Consider the following 21,503-nt stretch of genomic DNA (forward strand, 5'->3'; position numbering starts at 1 on the left):
GTTTTTTGTTTGTTTGTTGCTTGTTTTGTTTTGTTCTGTGAGATAATCACATTTTGGTTTATGAGCTTCTGGAAAGCTGACATTATGTAAAAATACTGGCTTAGGTTGGGCTCCTGCTAAGAAAAGTAAGATAAAAATATTCACATATACTTCTAAAATTCAGTATTTTATCTCTTAACAACACTAATGATAGTAATAAACAAAGGAGACCTGCATTGAACATAGTTTTTCTATTTTTAATCTGAGAAATGAAAATACAGCCCATGTATTATGAATTCGCAGAAATAAATGTTTCAAAGTGATTGACGCATTAAGTATATAATAGAAGCAAGAAAATGTGAGAGGCTATTTGTGGGGGGAAAAAGGAGAGCTTGATTATTTTCTTCAAGAGCCAAAATCATAACAAAATAAAGTGATCTATACTAAGTACACTAGCGTTAGGATGAAATAGCTACTACTTTAATTAAATATATCAGTTCTGGGGAAAACAGCAGCAGTGGCAGCAAAAACATTAAAAACAAACATATGGAGAAAATGTAAGCAACATATGATATAAAAAAGAAATGTTCTGAAAAAAGCATTAAAGGAGAATAAATACACTTATTTAGAACCTCAAAGTTCAGTGTATCTCTTCTCTAGAGTCCTGCAAAGTGATACTTTCAGGCGAGCTATAGTCTCAGAAACTGTTTTGATGAAAATGGAAATAGGAGAAAATGAAACTTCATTTAGAAGTTCCCAAATGTTCCCTAAATATCTCTTTCAACTCTAAGTGGATGTCACTCAACCGCCCACTTCACTAGATGGGGCCATGGGACTCATAAATGGCCAATGGCTTAGAAGCAGAAGTGTCACATGGCAGTGGTGTGTCCATTTAATCCACTTCCACTCTCTATCCAGAGCAGCAAGTAGTTTTCCAACTTAATGCTATACACCCTTATCAGGATTTTCTCCAAGTTAATAAAAAAGCCAATGAACTCCTTTTCTCGAATTTGATAGATATCTTAGTAGTTAATGATGCATCTTCAAGCTCTCTTACCATTTCATCTTTTATTTTTATTTCAACAGCTGCCAGTCTAGTTTAGGCCCTCCTTATATCTGCTTCCGGGCAGTTAGCTGTAAAAGCCTCCTAGCTGGTATCCTTGCTCATAGGCTCCCCTCTCTCTAAAGCACAGTTCAACAATTATTCCATTAAATTTTATTGAAAGCTTCATCAGCTTTAAGACATTGTGTTAGCTATTCAGAACACGGACTACTTACATGTCATCTTCCTAAACTCTAGTTCTGACAGTATCAATACCCTTCCATAATCAAATGCCACTTTAGTCTAAACGTGATGTATTTTCACATTTTGGCATCTCCTTACCTTTTCAATCTCTTATCCTCCTATCACCCCTACGGATATGCAACTCTTCAGTATAATAAGACTTGACTCTGATGTCCGTTGAGCTTTCTCCATCCCCAGTGCAACTTTGTTTATTCCATTCTCACTGTTTGGAATAACTTCCTTAATGTCATCCTCAAAGATGCTAAATATGCTAAACCATCTTTAATAATTAAAATGTAAATGGATTTTTGATGTTTTCATTCTATTCCAGTTCCACAGAAAACAAGTATTTCTTCTTTAAGAACTCCTAGGACCCAGTTGAAAATTTAACAATAAAACATTTAAAGCCTGGTCTTATGAGGTTGTGGCTATTTTCACAACCTTTTTACTATTTAGTCATAACTTAATTATTGAAGGCCTCACGTTGTAGGCAAAAATCCAATCCCTTGGAAACAATTAAGTATTACCGTTTTTAGTTCTTGGAGGAATGTGGATTCCACCTAAGGATGTCACTAGTATAGGCAGGTTAATAATAAAATACCATCAAGGCAGCATAGATTGTTATGTTTTGGATTTGTAATGTCTTGATGCCATCCATTGCTTTAAAATGTTTCACACTGATGTCTCATTTTGAAGAGCAATATGCTTTTCTCCAACATTTTGATTTATTTAATGAAGTTGTTTCTAATAATAAAAGGACACTTGTTAGGTGAAGTATGTCTCTCTCGCTAGACTATGAGTTCCATCAGGGTAGTGATTTCTACATTTTCTCAGGATATCCAATATCAAAATTCACTGGGGGTATCTGCCTGTTATGTGTTCCCCTGGGTTCCAAATCTCACCTCCTAAATAAGAAACTTTAAGGTTGGGAACCATGTTTACAAAGCTCTTCAGATAATTTTTATGTGGTTAAAGTTTGAGAACCATTGCCCCACGCTAGAGATGAATGAACTGCTTGTTTATGGAAAATTCAAATTTTGGCCAGGCATAGTGGCTCATGCCTGTTATCCCAGCACTTTGGGAGGCCGAGGTGGGTGGATCACGAGTTCAAGAGACCGAGACCATCCTGGCCAACATGGTGAAACCCCATCTGTACTGAAAATACAAAAAAATAGCTGGGCGTGGTGGTGCGTGCCTGTAGTCCCAGCTACTCGGGAAGCTGAGGCAGGAGAATCGCTTGAACCCGGGAGGCGGAGGTTGCAGTGAGCTGAGATCGCACCACTGCACTCCAGGTTGGTGACAGAGCGAGACGCTGTCTCAAAAAAACAAAAAAAAAGAAAAAAGAAAATTCAAATTTTATGGGATATAACAGTTACTTAATATAGCCTTAAGAAAATCCAAGACTGCCCCACAGTCACTAACAGTGTCCACTGCACCCCCCTAAAATAAAAAGGAACTACCAAGAGTTGTCAAAGAGAGGATAGTGCAGAGGTTACAAATGCTGTAGGGCTGCCCCTCACACCAGCTGCCCAGGTTTGACTCCCAACTTTTCAACTTACTAAGTTTAGTAAACACAGACAATTTACTTAGCTTTCTGTGCCTAGATTTCTCCACCTGAATAATGGGGATAAGAACAATACCAGTTAGACGGAATTACAGTCAATGCATGTAGAGCAGTTGAAACTGCAGCACATCGTGCTGAAGTGCTAACTGTTAGATCTTAAAGCTAATACTTAATACTATGGACAATGAAACTAATTTCTAACCTAAATATGGCAAATATATAACTTTTTCTACAATTAAATCTAACTACATTCAGTTAGTTTTAAGCGACAACAACAAACTCCCCTAAATAGAAATGGTTTTAAATTAATAGCCTCTTCAAAAAAGTAAACCTTTCAGAATCAGACCAGGTGGCTTAGTACTGCCACATTTTCAACACAAGGAGGTTTTCAGTGAGGGACTGGGGCAGAACAAATTTGCACAGTGTCTGCTGTGGACATAAGGGATTCCTTCAGCCCTATGCAAATAGTAATCCCACTAGCTCCCAGAAGATAAACATGAAGAGACAATGAAACCTTTAGCTCAGATGCTCACTTACCTCTGCTTCTCTGAATTTCTCACCTTTGGGGACTTGAGAACAGGCTGCCAGTAAACTTTCTACGCTCTTGCAAGAAGCCCTGATGCAGTTCTATTAGAACTAATTGTTACATTAGAGGCAATACGAGAATCTAATTCATAAATAGCATTTCCCATAAGCAGGTCTCATAGGCAGTTTTAATACCTTTGGTTGAGATAGTTTCAGAGTTGCAAAGGAATACTGGAGAGTGCATTTACCAATACAGGAGAAGAGATACAATAAGAAACTCTCAAAAATGATAGGAACTCAGGGTGCTAACTCCTTTAGTCCTAAGTGCCAGAAATTGGGATACAGAGTCCAGGGGCAATTTAGCTGGTCATGTGAAGAGATATGAAGATGGAACCAGAGTCAATTTGCCATGAATGTTACTGAGGTAGATTGTAAAACCAGAGGTTCTCAATTTTGAACTTTTTTTAATGATAAAAGCAAGTTGCTAACTTCAATCAATTCAGATTTTCTCCATTTCACTGTACCACATCATAAACTAAATAAAAAGAAGGTATTTTGGTAATATTCATGAAACAAATGGAAACCAACTGAACTAGAAGGCATTTAAAATCTCAAACTTTGTAAATATAATAGCGAAATTAGAAAAGTTTTCCTCATGGTCAAAATGTATAGCAAGTATATTTAAAAAGTCTTTCATATAATAAAGTTGGTTAAACTGAATTGTCTACTGAGAGTCTGCTAAACTCATGCTAGTAGATGCTAAAAACTGTGTTAAAGTAATTCTCTATAACTCTTTATGTTCTGTATTTTATGAGAAACAGTAATAAAAATAGTTTGTATATCTGACATTTTTGAAAGGGTAAATATTACAAATTTTATAAGCTATAAATATACTAGTATTTTAAAGCTTCTTTTCTAAAATAAGTTAATCTTGGAGAAGATAAGTTTACATTAACAATATTACATCTAAAGTTTCTAAACTCTTATGGTGTGATTATAATAATACATTTATAAAAATGTGCAAGAAGCTAAATCAAACATTTATTCTTTTAACATTTGAGGAAAAAACAAAAACAAACAAACAAAAAACAGAAGTGGGATAGGAGAAGGCAGAAGTTTTACAAGGTTTAACTAGTAGACTTCCTGGCAAACGTCCTACAAATATTGCCCAAGCCCATCTAGCCTTGCCTATAAAAGTGGTTTGCAGTGATTATGGAGTAAACTTAGGATTTACAGGAAGTATGGTTCCTCCACTCTCTGGATTGGTGAGGCACTCCCCATATAAATATACATGCACCACATGTGGTACCAATGGATTATGCTTAGCCAATTAAAATGTGAATATATAATAGCTGAACATAGTAAACTGAGTTGCCAGAGCATTCTTAGTACCACACAGTGCAGAATAATTGCCATGTGAAAACAAATACTATCTTTCTCCTTTTTTTTGTTCAGTATTCTCTATTCTTCTATTAGTCAATTATTGACATCTATTTAACATAGTTTTAATTCAACGTTCCATGGCAATAGACTTAAACCAACTCTGATTCCTACTCTGAAGTTGTTTATGGTATAGGAGGAGAAGGAAAAGCAAACAATGACTATAAAGGTATTTTAGTTACTATGATTTTAATATATAGTTGACCGAGTGGGATAAAAGGATTGTAGTCACTTCTACCTTTGAAGATAAAAGGCAGGGCTTTCAGGAATTACTTTATAGAGAAGGTAATGATGGGGCTGAATCTAAAGAAGACTGGAAGCTGGTCAATAGATGAACCATGTAGTGCATGTATTGAAGTGCAAAGGCAGAATGAGCTGGATTAATTTGAAGAACAGCAAGAAATTCAGTTTAGTGAGGCACTGGGTACTCAAAGTGGGAGAGGAAGCAGAAGAGATTTCAGATGCAGCCTTTTTTTTTTTTTTTTTCAGATGGGGTCTCGCTCTGTGGCCCAGGCTGGAGTGTAGTGGTGCAGTCTCGGCTCAGTGCAACCTCTGTTTCCCAGATTCAAGTGATTCTCCTGCCTCAGCCTCCTGAGTAGCTGGGACTAGAGGTGCCTGCCACCACACCTGGCTAATTTCTGTATTTTTAGTACAGACGGGGTTTCACCATTTTGGCCAGGCTGGTCTTGAACTCCCGACCTCATGATCCACCTGCCTCAGCCTCCCAAATTGCTGGGATTACAGGTTTGAGCCACCATGCCCAGTCCCAGATGCAGCTTTTAAAAAATACAGAGCAACTGCTATACGGTTCATCATGTATTCCAAAGAATCTAGAGTTAAGATCTAAAACACAGCTTTTTAGGGAAAAAAGGCAAGCAATACAATATGCACTACTACTACTATAACTGTGGTAAATGACCAAATAATTTGAGACAAAATACATTATTTTTCAGGACAGAAGCATTAAGACGTTTTTACTTAATGCATAGTGCTTTTTTAATTTAAAAAGAAACATTGTTTTTAAAACACACAACTATGTATGAAAAACTCATTTCTAATAAACAACTTAAATAGAAATAATAATTTTCCACCTGGGATCATAGTTTAAAAAATATCATTAGAAAAAGCAATATATTAATGTCCAGATATAATTAGCTTTAAAGAGGTGTTTGGTAAGAATGGGAATATAGTTTAGTATATATGGGCATGTAGTATTTTTCTTCAAAAGAAAAGGCTAAAATATTTTCCACTTGAATAAGACAGTATTAAAAATGAATTAGATTGTATGTAATTCAGCTTCTGTAACTAGAAAAAAGGCTGAAAATGAAAAAACATCTACTTCTTAAATCCTGGTCTTTCGAAAATGATTTTTGTGTCTGAAAAAGCTCCAGGTGTCTATAAATATCAAAAACGTTTTTATACACATTACATACAGACATATGAAATGAAATAGATGATTAGTTTTTTTTGTAGTATTCTCGATCCCACTGTTAACAAAGTTGTTAAAAAAAATCCATGTGTGAAATTTGTACTACAGAAATTCATAACAATTTATGCTCACTTAATTCCCTTTTGGGCTGATATATTCTACATTAACTATAATTTTCTTAAAAATGCAGAAGGCAGATGGTTTTGCATTTAAATATGTTAAGTTTTATAACAAAGAAAAATCAAATAGCCATTTAGAAACATTAACTGTTTTGTGACTGATGGACGATGCTTACTTGTGAGTTGCTGCCAAGGCTGCCTGCCTGAAGTTCAGAGAATTTTCATGGGTTACTTATTTCCCATTATCTTTCCTCATTTTGTTCACCATTCTTTCCTCTCCCTCCAGCCTAGGTGGTCATCGCTACTTACAGTTCCAACAACAAGGTTCCCACATCATCAAGCAAAAGTGTTTTCATTTTATTTATTTATATTTTTACTGTAACTCAGGCAGTACAAACCCCAGATTTATAAGGAGACGAGACATATTTTTACTGTGTAGTCTGAGCATGACCTGCACTAGGCCTGTGAAGCAATTTAGAAGTTTCTATTTTTACCAAGTGTAAATTGGTACCATTAGAGTGGGGTGCTGCTGAAAAGATACCTGAAAATGTGGAAGCAACTTTGGAATGGGGTAACAGCAGAGGTTGGAACAGTTTGGAGGGCTCAGAAGAAGACAGAAAAACATAGGTAAATTTGGAACTCCCTAGAGACTTGTTGAATGGCCTTGACCAAAATGCTGATAATGATATGGACAATGAAATCCAGGATGAGGTGGTCTCAGATGGAGATGAGGAACTTGCTTGGAAGTGGAGCAAAGGTGACTCTTGTTATGCTTTAGTAAAGACAGTGGCAGCATTTTGCTCCTGCCCTAGAAATTTGTGGAACTTTGAACTTCAGAGAGATGATTTAGGGTATCTGGCAGAAGAAAGTTCTAAGCAGCAAAGCATTCAAGAGGTGTATTGGGTGCTGTTAAAGGCATTCAGCTTTATAAGGGAAGCAGAGCATTAAAGTTTGGGAAATTCGCAGCCTGACAATGCAATAAAAAAGAAAATCCCATTTTCTGAGGAGAAATTCAAGCCAGTTGCAGAAATTTGCATAAGTAATGAGGAGCTGAATGTTAATCCCCAAGACAATGGGGGAAATGTTTCCAGGGCATGTTAGAGGTCTTCATGGCAGCCCCTCCCATCATAGGCCTGAAGGCCTAGGAGGAAACAGTGGTTTTCTGGGCTGAGCCCAGGATCCCCTGAGCTGTGTGCAGCCTAGGGACTTGGTAAGAAATTGTTACAAATTTCTGTAGTACAAATTTCATACACGGATTTTTTTAAGAAGTCAATAATTGGGGTTTGGGAAACACTGCCTAGATTTCAGACGATGTATGGAAATGCCTGGATGCCCAGGCAGAAGTTTGCTGCAGGGGTGGGGCCCTCATGGAAAACCTCTCCTAGGGCAGTGCAGAAGGGAAATGTGGGGTCAGAGCCCCCACACAGAGTCCGCCTTGGGGCACCACCTAGTGGAGCTGTGAGAAGAGGGCCATCATCCTAGAGACCCCAAAATGGTAGATCCACTGACAGCTTGCACCATGTCTCTGGAAAAGCCACAGACACTCAAAGCCAACCTGTGAAAGCAGCCAGGAGGGAGGCTGTACCCTGCAAAGCCACAGGGGAGAAGATGCCCAAGACCATGGGAACCCACGTTTTGCATCAGCTTGACATGGATGTGAGACATGCAGTCAAAGGAAACCATTTTGGAGCTTTAAGATTTGACTGCCCCAGTGGATTTTGGACTTGCCTGGGGCCAGTAGCCCCTTTGTTTTGGCCAATTTCTCCCATTTGGAATGGCTGTATTTAACTAGTGCCTGTACCACCACTGTATCTAGGAAGTAACTAAGTTGCTTTTGATTTTATAGGCTCATAGGCTGAAGGGACTTGCTTTTGTTCAGATGAGACTTCAGACTGCGGACTTTTGAGTTAATGCTGAAATGAGTTAAGGTTTTGGGGAACTGTTGGGAAGGCATGATTGGTTTTGAAATGTGAAGACGTGAGATTTGGGACAGTACACAGGCAGAATGACATGGTCGGGCTCTGTGTCCCCATCCAAATCTCATCTTGTAGCTCCCATAATTTCCACATGTGTGGGAGGGACCCAGTGAAAGATAAGTGAATCATGGGAGCGGGTCTTTCCCATGCTATTCTCATGATAGTGAATAAGTTACAAGATCTGATAGTTTTTTAAAAACAGGAGTTTCCCTGCACGAGCTCTCTCTCTTTTTGCCTGCCGCCATCCACTTAAATGTGACTTGCTCCTCCTTGCCTTCCACCATGATTGTGAGGCCTCCCCAGCCATGTGGAACTGTAAGTCCATTAAACCTCTTTCTTTTGTAAATTGCCCAGCCTCTGGTATGTCTTTTTCAGCAGCATAAAAACAGACTAATACACCAAGTGACCCATGGTTTCAATGCACATTGAAGTTTGAGAAATAACTATTTTTCCTCTCACAAATTCTATGGCACATAGAAAGGCAACATATTAAGATCATAGCCACATTTCTAAAAAGGTAAGAGAGTTCCAAACACAATTTTCTCAGTGATAAAATACTAGAACTGAAAAAACAACTGGTGAATTAACTTTCAAAAGAACAATTATGACATTGCCGTAGTATTATACTACATCATACACACCAAATATATCAGCATACAACAGCAATACATAGTATAATGGAAAATTCTTTCCTTGTATTATATAAATATTATGCTAATGTAGTTTTTACTTTAATAAAATTCTAATAAAAATAGGCTGTTTGGATATAATATAATTCAAATGGAGTAGTTAGCAAACCATGCAAGGCCAGGCCACATATATTTTGTGTTATATTTACCCAGCTTACTTTTATCTTTTCTGGATTCAGAGCATCCTGAAAGTAGGTGTTATGTTTTCTCTACTGCCTAGTAGTGGATAGAGTATAGAGTACACATTCATGCAGTAAACATTTGTGGAATACATGAATAAATTAATAGCTGGAAATTCAATGTACATGTATTCTAGAAAAACACACACACATATATATAAATAAAAATAAACCCAGAAATTTAAAAAGTAAAATTAATATTTTACTACAAATAGCTATAAAAGAAAAGAAAAACACAGAGAAATTGAAACTGCATATTTTGAAAACAAATAAGAAATAGTTATACAGGCTGACCCTCAGTTAGTTAGCAAAGCACCCAGAATTTAAAATACACTTGTTATAATCCAAGACATATTTCTAAAATTGTGCAAAGTTGCTATTTGTAACATGTTAATAAGAAAGAAAACTGATATTCTAGGATGCTGATGAGCTAATGTTTAATGTAGTGGTTAATTATTAGTTGGAAAAAATCTACATAAAGAAATAAAGCTCCAAAAAACTAGAAAGCTGAAAAAAAAAAACTTGTGTAACTGCATTTACCAACTCGTTAAATCCAGAACTAATTATGAGCATTGTGGTACTATTAATAAGTGCATGCTGAACATATAAATGTAAAATGGCAATTTCAATTTTTGTTTCATCAAGACAATGAAGAAAATGAAATTGAATACTAATTAGTGCATGTTTGTCATACACCTGAAAGATTAGGGGGTTACTGTGCTCATTATAGGTGAGTTTAAGCAAAGTACTCAAAGGTTTCATTTGAAGGACTGAATATAAATAACAGAATTAGGTGACAAGGGAAATTAACAATGAATGATCAACACAGAAACCCTGATATATCATTTTATTTCACAGAATGTCTTATACATGATTTTATCTTACAAAATTGATAAAATTTTTTCTCCTAAAAAATAACTTAGAAAATATATTATTAAAGAATGCATTAACAAAATATATATTTTGAATATAATCAGTAAGTAATTACTGAATAACAATGTTGAGACTAAGAAAATTACTCAAAACCATATGATCACATGGAAATTAAATAACCTACTCCTGAATGAATTTTGGGTAAATAATGAAAGTAAGGCAGAAATCAAGAAGTTATTTGAAACTAATGAGAACAAAACTACAACATTTCAGAATCTCTTGGACACAGCTAATGCAGTGTTAAGAGGGAAATTTATAGCACTAAATGCCCGCATCAAAAAGTTAGAGAGATCTCCATTTAATAATCTAACCTCACAACTAAAAGAACTAGAGAACCAAGAGCAAACCAATCTCAAAGCTAGCAGAAGACAAAAAGTAACAAACTCAGAGCTGAACTGAAGACTGAGACATGAAAAGCCATTCAAAAGATCAACAATTGTGAATGGGAGTTCACTCATGATTTGGCTCTCTGTTTGTCTATTATTGTTGTATAGGAAATACCTAGGGATATAACTTACAAGGGATGTGAAGGACCCTTTCAAGGAGAACTACAAACCACTCCTTAAGGAAATAACAGAGGACACAAACAAATGGAAAAACATTCCATGCTCATGGATAGGAAGAATCAATATTGTAAAAATGGCCATACTGTCCAAAGTAATTCACAGATTCAATGCTATACCAATCAAGCTACCATTCACTTTCTTCACAGAATTAGAACAAACAACTTTAAATTTCATATGGAACCAAAAAAGAGCCTGTATAGCCAAGACAATCCTAAGCAGAAAGAACGAAGCTGGAGGCATCATGCTACCTCACTTCAAACTATACTGCAAGGCCACAGTAACCAAAACAGCACAGTACTGGTACCAAAACAGATGTATAGACCAATGGAAGAGAACAGAGGCCCCAGAAATGATGCCACACATCTAAAACCATCTGATCTTTGACAAACCTGACCAAAACAAGCAATGGAGAAAGGATTCCCTATTTAATAAACGGTGTTGGAAAACGGGCTAGCCATATGCAGAAAACTGAAACTGGACCCCTTCCTTACACCTTATAAAAAATTAACTCAAGATGGATTAAAAACTTAAACATAAGACTTAAAACCATAAAAATCCTAGAAGAAAACCTAGGCAATACCATTCAGGACATAGGCCTGGGCAAAGACTTCATGACTAAAACACCAAAAAGCAATGGCAACAAAAGCCAAAACTGACAAATGGGATCTAATTAAACTAAAGATGTTCTGCACAGCAAAATGAACTATCATCAGGGTGAACAGGTAACCTACAGAATGGGAAAACATTTTTGCAATCTATCCATCTTACAAAGGGCTAATATCTAGAATCTACAAAGAACTTAAACAAATTTACAAGAAAAAAAAACCCATCCAAAACTGGGCAAAGGGATATGAACAGACACTACTCAAAAGAAGACATTTATGCAGCCAAAAATCATATGAAAAAAAGCTCATCATCACTGGTCATTAGAAAAATGCAAATCAAAACCACAGTGAGATACCATCTCATGCCAGTTAGAATGGCGATCATTAAAAAGTCAGGAAACAACAGATGCCGGAGTGGATGTGGAGAAATAGGAACGCTTTTATACTATTGGTGGGAGTGTAAATTAGTTCAACCATTGTGGAAGACAGTGTGGCAATTCCTCAAGAATCTAGAATCAGAAATACCATTTGACCCAGCAATCCCATTACTGGGTATATACCCAAAAGATTAGAAATCGTTCTACTAAATGCACAAGTATGTTTATTGCAGCATTATTCACAATAGCAAAGATTTGGAACTAACCCAAATGCCCATCAATGATAGACTGGATAAAGAAAATGTGGCACATATACACCATGGAATACTACGCAGCCATAAAGAAGTATGAGTTCATGTCCTTGGCAGAGACATGGATGAATCCGGAAACCATCATTCTCAGCAAATTAACACAGGAAAAGAAAACGAAACACCACATGTTCTCAGTCATAAGTGGGAGCTGAACAATGAGACCACATGGACACAGAGAGGGGAACATCACACACAGGGGCCTGTTGAGGGGGGCAGCTAGGAGAGGGATAGCATTAGGAGAAATACCTAATGCAGATGATGGGTTGATGGGTGTAGCAAACCACCATGGCATGTGTATACACATGTAATAAACCTGCACATTTTGCACATGTATCCCAGAACTTAAAGTATAATAAATTAAAAAACATCTGATAATATTTCTTAGCGATACCTATATTTCTTTGAGAAATTGTGTTTGTTTTTCAATAAATACACCAATTTTGATTTCAGTCTGAAAAATTCAGCTCAATTTACTCTGATAGTTTGGAAATAGTCCTGTTATGCTATTCCATGTACCCTAAAACTTAAAGTATAATAAGAAAAAAAGAAAAAAAGATATTATTACTATTAGAAAATTATAGAACATGAAAACTTAAGGCCCTTTTCCTTTCACCAAAAAATATTAGTGGAAACCAAGTCATCTCACTTTTAGCTTGAATTGAAAACAAACCTACAATACCAATAGTTTTATTTTTAATTTGTATAATCCTCTAAGAATTATTAATATCCAGTCTGAGTTCAGTACACTGTTGATTGGATACCACAACATATCCTCCAATGGTAATTTAATGAAAGTTACTAGTCCAACCTGTGTTGCAGTAAACATACTATATTTTTGTATTTGACAGCTTAAAAATACTGGTCATAAAGAAATTGTAAGGGCTTTGAATTAGGCTAATTATATATTTTATATAATCTTTATAGTTCTGACAACTTGGATAAGATAATTAACTTGTTTGATTCAAGCTGTCTAAATTTATAAAGTGATGATAATTATACCTACTATATGGAATTATTCTGAGAATTAAATTTAAAAATCACCCAAAGAAGATCAACAAATTCAAGAGGTGGTTACTAAAAAAATTAATAAAATAGATAGACTGCTAGCTAGACTAATAAAGGAGAAAAGGGAGATGATCCAAATAAACACAATTAGAAATGACAAAAGAGGTACTACTAATAACCATCAGCAACTGCTGTGAGCACCTCTGTGCACACAAACTAGAAAGTCTAGAAGAAATGGATAAATCCCTGGAAATATATGCCCCCCCAAAGCTGAGTCAGGATGAAATTCAAATGAGTAGACAAATAATAATCTCTGAAATTGAATCAGTAATAGATAGCCTACCAACCAAAAAGAGCCCAGGCCCAGATGGATTCACAACTGAATTCTACCAGATATACAAAGAAGAGCTGGTAGCATTTCTACTAACACTATTCCAAACAATCAAGGAAGAGGGACTCCTCCCTAACTCATTCTACAAGGCTAACATCATCCTGATACCAAAACCAGGCAGAGACAAAACAAAAACACAAAACTTCAGGCCAATATTTTGATGAATATCAATTCAAAAATCCTCAACAAAATACAAGCAAATTGAATCCAATAGCACAACTAAAACCTTATCCACCACAATCAAGTAGGCTTTATCCCCAGGATGCAAGGTAGGTTCAACATATGTAAATCAGTAAGAGTGAATAATCACATAAACATAACTAAAGACAAAAACCACATGATCATCTCAATAGATGCAGAAAAGCCTTCCAATACAATTTAACACCTCCTCATACTGAAAACTCTCAATAAACTTGGTACTGAAAGAACATACCTCAAAATTATGAATCACGTATGATAAACCCACAGCCAACATCATACTAAATGAGCAAAAGATGGAAGCATTCCTCTTGAAAACTGAAATGAGACAAGGATGCCCTTTCTCATCACTCCTATTCAACATAGTATTGGAAGTCCTGGCCAGGGCAATCAGGCAAGAGAAAAAAGTAAAAGGCATCCAAAATAGGCAAAGAGGAAGCCGAAGTATCTCTGTTTGCAGAGGACATGATTCCATATCTAGAAAACCCCACAGTCTAGGTCCGAACGATCTAGAAAACCCCACAGTCTAGGCCCGAATGATCCTTAAGCTGATAAACACCTTCAGCAAAGTCTCAGGGTAAAAAATCAACATACAAAAATTACTAGCATTCCTATACACCAACCACAGTCAAGCCAAGTGCCAAATCAGAAATGCCATCCTATCTACAATTGCTAAAATAAACAAAACAAAACAGAAAAAAACCCTTCTAGGAATACAGCTTATCAGGGAGGTAAACAATCTCTACAATGGGAACTAGAAAACACTGGTCCAAGAAATCAGAGATAACACAAACAAATGGAAAAAAACATTCCATGCTTGTGGATAGGAAGAATCAAAATCGTTAAAATGGCCATACTGCCCAAAGCAATTTATAGATTTCAATGCTAATCCTATCAAACTCCCAATGACATTATTCACAGAATTAGAAAATACTATCTTAAAATAGCCAAGACAATCCTAAAGAACAATGACAAAAATAAAACCCCCACAAAGCTAGAGGTATCACATTACCTGACTTCAAACTATACTATAGGGCTACAGTAACCAAAAGTACTGTTTTGATACTGATGCAAAAACAGACATATATTCCAATGGAACAGAATTGAGTGACCAGAAATAAGGTTGCACACCTACAACCATCTGATCCTCCACAAAGCTGACAAAAACAAGCAATGGGGAAAGGACTTCCTAATCAATAAATGGTGCTGGGATAGTGGTTAGCCATATGCAGAAGATTGAAACTGGATCCTTTCCTTACACTATATACACAAATCAACTCAAGATGGATTAAAGACTTAAACGTAGAACCCAAAGCTATAAAAACCCTGAAAGACAACCTAGGCAATACCATTCTGGACAGAGGAAATGGCAAAGATTTCATGACAAAGACACTGAAAACAATTGCAACGAAAGCAGAAAATGACAAATGGGATCTAATTAAACTAAAGAGCTTCTGCACAGAAAAAGGAACTATCAACACAGTGAACAGACAGCCTACAGAATGGAAGAAAACTTTTTCAAACTATGCATCTGACAAAGGTCTAATATTCAGCATCTATAAGAAACTTAAATTTTCAAGAAAAAAACAAACGACATTAAAAAGTGGGCAAAGGACATAAACACAATTTTCAAAAGAAGACATACATGCAGCCAACAATCACAGGAAAAAAACCCCTCAAAATCAGTTATCATGAGAGAAATGCAAATTAAAACCACAATTAGATACCATCTTACAACAGTCAGAATGGCTATTATTAAAAAGTAAAAAAATAACAGATGCTGGCAAGGTTGAGGAGAAAAGGGAATGGTTATACACTGTTGGTGGGAGTGTAAATTATTTCAACGATTGTGGAAAGCAGTGTGAAGATTCCTCAAAGAACTAAAAACAGAACTAATATTAGACCCAGCCACAACATAACTGGGTATATACCCAAAGGAATATAAATTGTTCTATGATAAAGGTACATGCACGCCTAAGTTCACTGCAGCGCCATCCACAATAACAAAGACATGGAATCAACCTAAATGCCAATCAATTGTAGAATGGGTAAAGAAAATGTGATACATAGACACCATGGAATACTATGCAGCTACAAAAGAGTCAGATGATGTCTTTTGCAGGAACATGACTGAAGCTGGAGCAAACTAATTATCCTTAGCAAACTAATGCAGGAACAGGAAACCAAATACCCTATGTTTTCCCTTAGCACCACTTACAGCGGGTGCTAAATGATGAGAATACATGGACACATAGAATGAAATAACAGATAGTGGGACTTACCTGAGGGTTAAGGATGGGAGGAGGGAAAGGACCAGGAAATATAACTAATGGATACTAGGCTTAATACCAGGGTAACAAAATAATCTGTACAACAAAACCCCATGACATGAAGTATACCTATATAACAAACCTGCACATGTACCCCTGCACCTAAAATAAAAGTTTCAAAAAAAAAAAGAAAATTTGTAAAGTTTTGTAAAAAATAACATTAAAATATATTATTAAAGAACACAATCATAAAATGAATACATTGAATATAATTCCTTAATATTTATTGAATAACAATAATTTTTAGTTTTTCACCCACTATACTTGAGGTTCTTACTCTAATAGAAAACCTTTCATATTTACTTTAGCTGTTTTTCTCTGAGTTCATTATCATCTTCAGACCAAAAGCAAATTATCATCATCCCACTGACCTTAAAAGTAAAATAAGTTTTAACTATTGTTCTTAAGAGAATAAATCTAAATTTTTCTCAGTGTTGACCACTGTCCTGTTCGATTAAGGTTATTTCTGCCTACAGCCACTGGGATAAAGGGAATTTAAACTTCACGCAATACTTTGAAAGGAAGAATGATGCATATTGTGTTAAGTAGGCAATACTGAGACAAAGTAAAGTGAACAATCGGATATGAAACATTAATAAGGTGTTCCTCAGAGTAAACATTGCAAAAGCATGCTACTTATGGGTTATAGAAAGATGGCAATCATTGAAGCTCACAAACATAATTTGCCAAACAGAAACACTGATGTAAACTGGCGATATCATCTCTCAACTGTTCTGAATTTTGGCATATTAATGTCTAAAGTTTTATCATGACCACAGTTCTACAAATGCATTTCAACTAGAGTGATTAAACATGTCTCTGGAATGATTATTCATTAGTAAATATGATATAATTATTTTCTATTATTCTATGCATATTTTAAACCTTAATTGATCTTTCACAAGTGTGATCAAAACTGTATAGATGTGCCATTTCCACTATCTGGAGTTCATTTTGCACATGTTGCTATAGATTGAAAAAGTCAAGTGTAACTTAAGAAGTAATTTTAACAAATTCATGTAAATATAAATTCATAAAACAAAATAAGAACTTCAGCCAACCTTATAGAGCTCTATAGATAAAAGAAATGTTTATGAGATATATAAGAATGCCTAAGAAACTGGAACAAAGAAAGTATCTGAAGGAGATTTTGGCCCAGTTTTTCAAGTATGGAAGTCTTGCCTCTTAGCCATAAATCAATTTTCCTTTATACCAAATGCCTGTAAACTAGTCTTTGTAGAGTACACCTAATTATGTCACATCAGGGAGTTCCATGTTTCTTTGACTTAGAATATGTAGTAAACAGAACAGATCAATCACCTAAACTAATCAAAATTCTGTGATATCTCCCTACTCTACTGAAATAAGGGTAATACCTTTTAGTATGACTCCTGAAGCACAGCAAACTCATACACTGAATTTGAACACATCCCTCCAGCAACCTTTACTCTAGTCATGATTTTCTACATAATATTCCCCAGATTGTCATGTAGCATCTTTGATCAGGCTGTTCCCTGGATGTTCAGTCTCTACTGAAAGCCATCCTTCTCAGGCCTAGCTCAAAATCTATCTGCGCCAGGTGAGTTTCTCAAGATAATTAATGAATTCTTCCTCTGACCACAGTATACTGAATTCTTCCTCCCTTTAGTACACATCAATGACTTGTTAGATGGTTATTAATGTGCTTTCCCCAACAGAGGTTTACTCTTTCACAGACACCAGTTTTGATCATCTTTCTGTATTCCTAGTACCTACTTCATCTAAATGCTCAAAAAGCATTGAAATGTACAGAAATATAAGCTCTGGGCCTTGCTACCCCCTCTGGGAAATCACTTAATATTTCAGTATATTGTTGTTTTCTCCTGTTTTAAAAAATAGCTGGTTGATGAGAGTCAATAACACTATGAAATGAAACACGCTCAGCTTGAAAGAAGGTGCATTTGAAGTATTGTTATTATGATTCATGGTATATTTTATACTTGCATTTGTGGACCCACTTCTTAAAGATAGAAAACATAAATGCAATTTTTATGTTCTTAAAGTATCATAAGTTGCTGCTAAATGTTAACACAGTGGTAATGAACACATGGTATACAGAAAGTCTCCTTCTTTGATATGCACCTTAAAATAGTGATATTTATACCTGAATATTTTTAAAGTTTTTGATCTCTTTAACCAACTTCTTAATGGAATGTGCATGTTTTTTACTTTTCAGAATTGGGAGCTAATTTGAACTCTTCACTAAATTACCCTTTCCTCTGACCATAAGGAAGAGTCACACTGAGTTCTCTTTTGTCTGCTTTTTTTTTTTGAGACGGAGTCTCGCTCTGTCGCCCAGGCTGCCTTGTAACATCAGCCTTGTCCCATCCCATCTGTTACCTGAATCCACGGCCATCTGTCATTTTCTGCAGCTGTCCACGCATTTATAAGCCCCTTCTTATTAAGACGTGCATAGTAGGGATACCATTTTTGGAGTCCAAAAAGAGCTCGGTGAGTAGAGGAAGCCGTGATTTGCTGGTTTGATATAATTCCACCTTCAATTCCCAATGGGCCTGAGCATTCTGGAAACAAAAACAGGAAAAAATATGAATGTATTAGAAATAATGCATATACAACATGTGTCTGTTCGATTTGATAGGATTTTTTTAAATGATTTCAATTTGCACCACCATGCTATTTACTCCTCATCCCCTTTACAGATCTGTTATTGATCTCTAAATTAAGGAAATAATTCTTGCTTCTCATGACACTCTCTTCCTTCTTTGCTTTGAAAGTAGTCACTTAATAGACACTTCCCTTCTGCATTATGATTCTGGTGTCTGCACTGATAGCTTTTGGTTGTTGATCACGTCAACAAAAGCATAATGCTCTCAAAAGGCTTATCTCATATTTTATATTCCCGGAGATTAGCATACCTGACAAATTATAAGCTCTCAACAAATATTTTTCCATCCATTATTTCTTGATTATCATAAAGCTGAGCTTTTTGTCAAAGTTATTTTTGTACTAATTTAGCATTTCTCACTACTATAAACTTTATAACTTAAATTTTTATACCCACCATCAGTTATGCTTCCACAACAAAAGGGAAGTGTGTAAATATGTTAACATTTAAAAATATTATTATAATACGCCATGATATATTATATATTATAAAATATATGTAGACAAATTATTTTTATAAAGAGAGCAGGTAAACTCTCTGACAACATTATACATGACAATATGTACAACTCAGTAAATCAAGATATTAAAATACTTATTAGCACTTTAGTTTCAAATTCACAATTCTACATATTGGGATTCTGCATGTATATCTTTACATTTGCAACTGAGAAAAGAAAATTTTCCAATGAAATTTTAAAATACTAAGATTAAAGCACATTATGCTCAAATGATATGTTCTCAGATACCAAATGTGTTTAGTTTTTCAAATTAGAAATGGAGATAAATCCATCTTAAAAAATTACATATATATTTATATTATATATAAAATTACATATAAATTCTTAATTGCTTTATAAAATTTCAGCAGAAGGTACATTTCTTTTAAATTCAGTTTTGAAAATTCAGAATAAGTAGGGATATGATATAAGGAAAAGATGTTCTTAATTTCATAAACATTTCATATACTATACTGAATATTGTGCCAATTTAGATTTGTATAATATATACGATAATTGTATTATAAAAATATACTACAATAATTTATCAGAATTTCTGAAAATAAGAAAGAAGTTCATTGCTACTATTAAATATCAGTATATGAAAGTCAACTTGATTGGTGATTATGACCAACTACATTTTAGATTTTAATTACTATCAAAATCCAGCGTTTGTCAGTAATTAAATGTTTACGCTTAGATTGAGGTTGAAAATGTGAAAAAAAATTAGGAGCCAAATTATAATATTTTTGAAAGTTAGTAAGATATTTCTCATTGTTAACCATATTTTTAATTGTCATAAACATGCTTCTTTTTCTATTCCATGCTCAGATAGTAAGTAGCTCTGACGGCTTTCAAATTTTTAAATTTTTTTTATAAAGACGATAAAAATATATGGATAAGTAATCATCTTAATCAGACTGTATTAGTAAAGACAACATTAACACAGTAAAAATTGCACCTTTGCCATTGACAAAAAATTACTTGGTATGATAAATTTAGATAAGATCTTTTTTTTTTAACATGTAATTAGGACTGCTTAGCACTTTATGAAAGTATACTGTATCACTTTAGAATCATTAAATTAAGAAACCATTCATTAGTAGAATTGAAGTCTTAAGAGCTGCAGATAATAATCTGATTTTCACATTCCCAAAAACTTAACGTTAAAAGTTCAGATATTAATTCTTTGGCCCCTTATTTTGCTTTCCATTTTAAACTTCAAGATCTTTACAGACTTCATAAACATACTAAAAAACTTTCATGATGACACTGTGATTTTAATAATGGCAGGAGCCTAGCTTTTTAATAATATTGTCATCAAAGGGGTCTCAAGCATCTTGTCCTTGGTTTGTACAATGTTTGGATGGAAAAATGAAACAGGCAGGGAGATCTTTTATTGCAGGCCATTTATTGTAAGCCAGTAAGTAGACCAGCAGAGCTAGAGAGCCAGAATTGATTAACGAGCTGTATGGCAGACTTAAAAATAACTCTGTGCCATTTAGTTGCATACCTCTAAAGACCTTATGCTGAATTAGATATCTTCACAGAATTTGTAACTATTTTAAAGCAGAGAGTAGATCTCAAATCACAATATCCTATAATTCTACTTCATTGTTTAATCTATCAACCTCCCTTTAGTAGCTAACATATCAGGAAACTCATTGGCTTTGAACTGTTGTATTATCAGATAAGCCAAATACCAACGAGCGATTTTGAAAATATATATGCTCAACTCAGTCTGACATAAGGCTCTCAATCTTTGCTATGCTCTTTAGTCCTGCATATTAATTCTTTCAAAAAAACATAATTCAGGTTGGGCGCAGTGGCTCATGTCTGTAATCCCAGCACTTTGGGAGACCGAGGCAGGTGGATCACCTGAGGTCAGGAGTTTGAGACCAGACTGACCAACATGATGAAACCCTGTCTCTACTGAAAATACAAAAATTACCTGGGCGTGGCAGCATATGCCTGTAGTCTCAGCTACTCAGGAGGCTGAGGCAGGAGAATTGCTTGAAGCCAGGAGGCGGAGGTTGCAGTGAGCTGAGATCGCGCCACTGCACTCCGGTCTGGGTAACAGAGTGAGACTTCATCTCAAAAAACAAAACAAAACAAAAAAGCAAAACAAAAAACCCTCCACAATTCAAATAATATATATTGACATGATATATTTATATAGGGCTATATCTTATACAAAATATTTTTGCATGAGCTATCTCATTGCCATGATGTCAAATTTACAAGTATCACCAGTCCTCAATTCTATATTGTTGCTTTAAACAAACAAACAAAAACAAACAAAAATACCCCCCAAAAATCAATTTCCAACAGTTGCATACCATACTCTGTCACTTACATATAGTCAAAAAAGGCCACCAAAGGAAGCATGACTGTGATGGGGATTCTTGAATGAAGTGTGAGTCTGTGAGTTGTCAAGG

The 21,503-nt window shown here is 35.3% G+C and overlaps 1 protein-coding gene across 1 annotated transcript in view; it reads right to left on the bottom strand.

Annotated features, from left to right (window-relative positions):
* The window catches only part of EDIL3 (EGF like repeats and discoidin domains 3), a 451,805-nt gene that overhangs the window by 158,289 nt on the left and 272,013 nt on the right, over window positions 1-21,503 (bottom strand). Inside the window, exon 6 of the mRNA XM_003261571.4 lies at window positions 18,281-18,462. Within this exon, the coding sequence (XP_003261619.1) occupies window positions 18,281-18,462 (182 nt within the window). The remainder of the gene's footprint in view (window positions 1-18,280; window positions 18,463-21,503) is intronic.

This window comes from Nomascus leucogenys, chromosome 2, assembly GCF_006542625.1.
Source record: "Nomascus leucogenys isolate Asia chromosome 2, Asia_NLE_v1, whole genome shotgun sequence".
Taxonomy (NCBI): Eukaryota; Metazoa; Chordata; class Mammalia; order Primates; family Hylobatidae; genus Nomascus; species Nomascus leucogenys.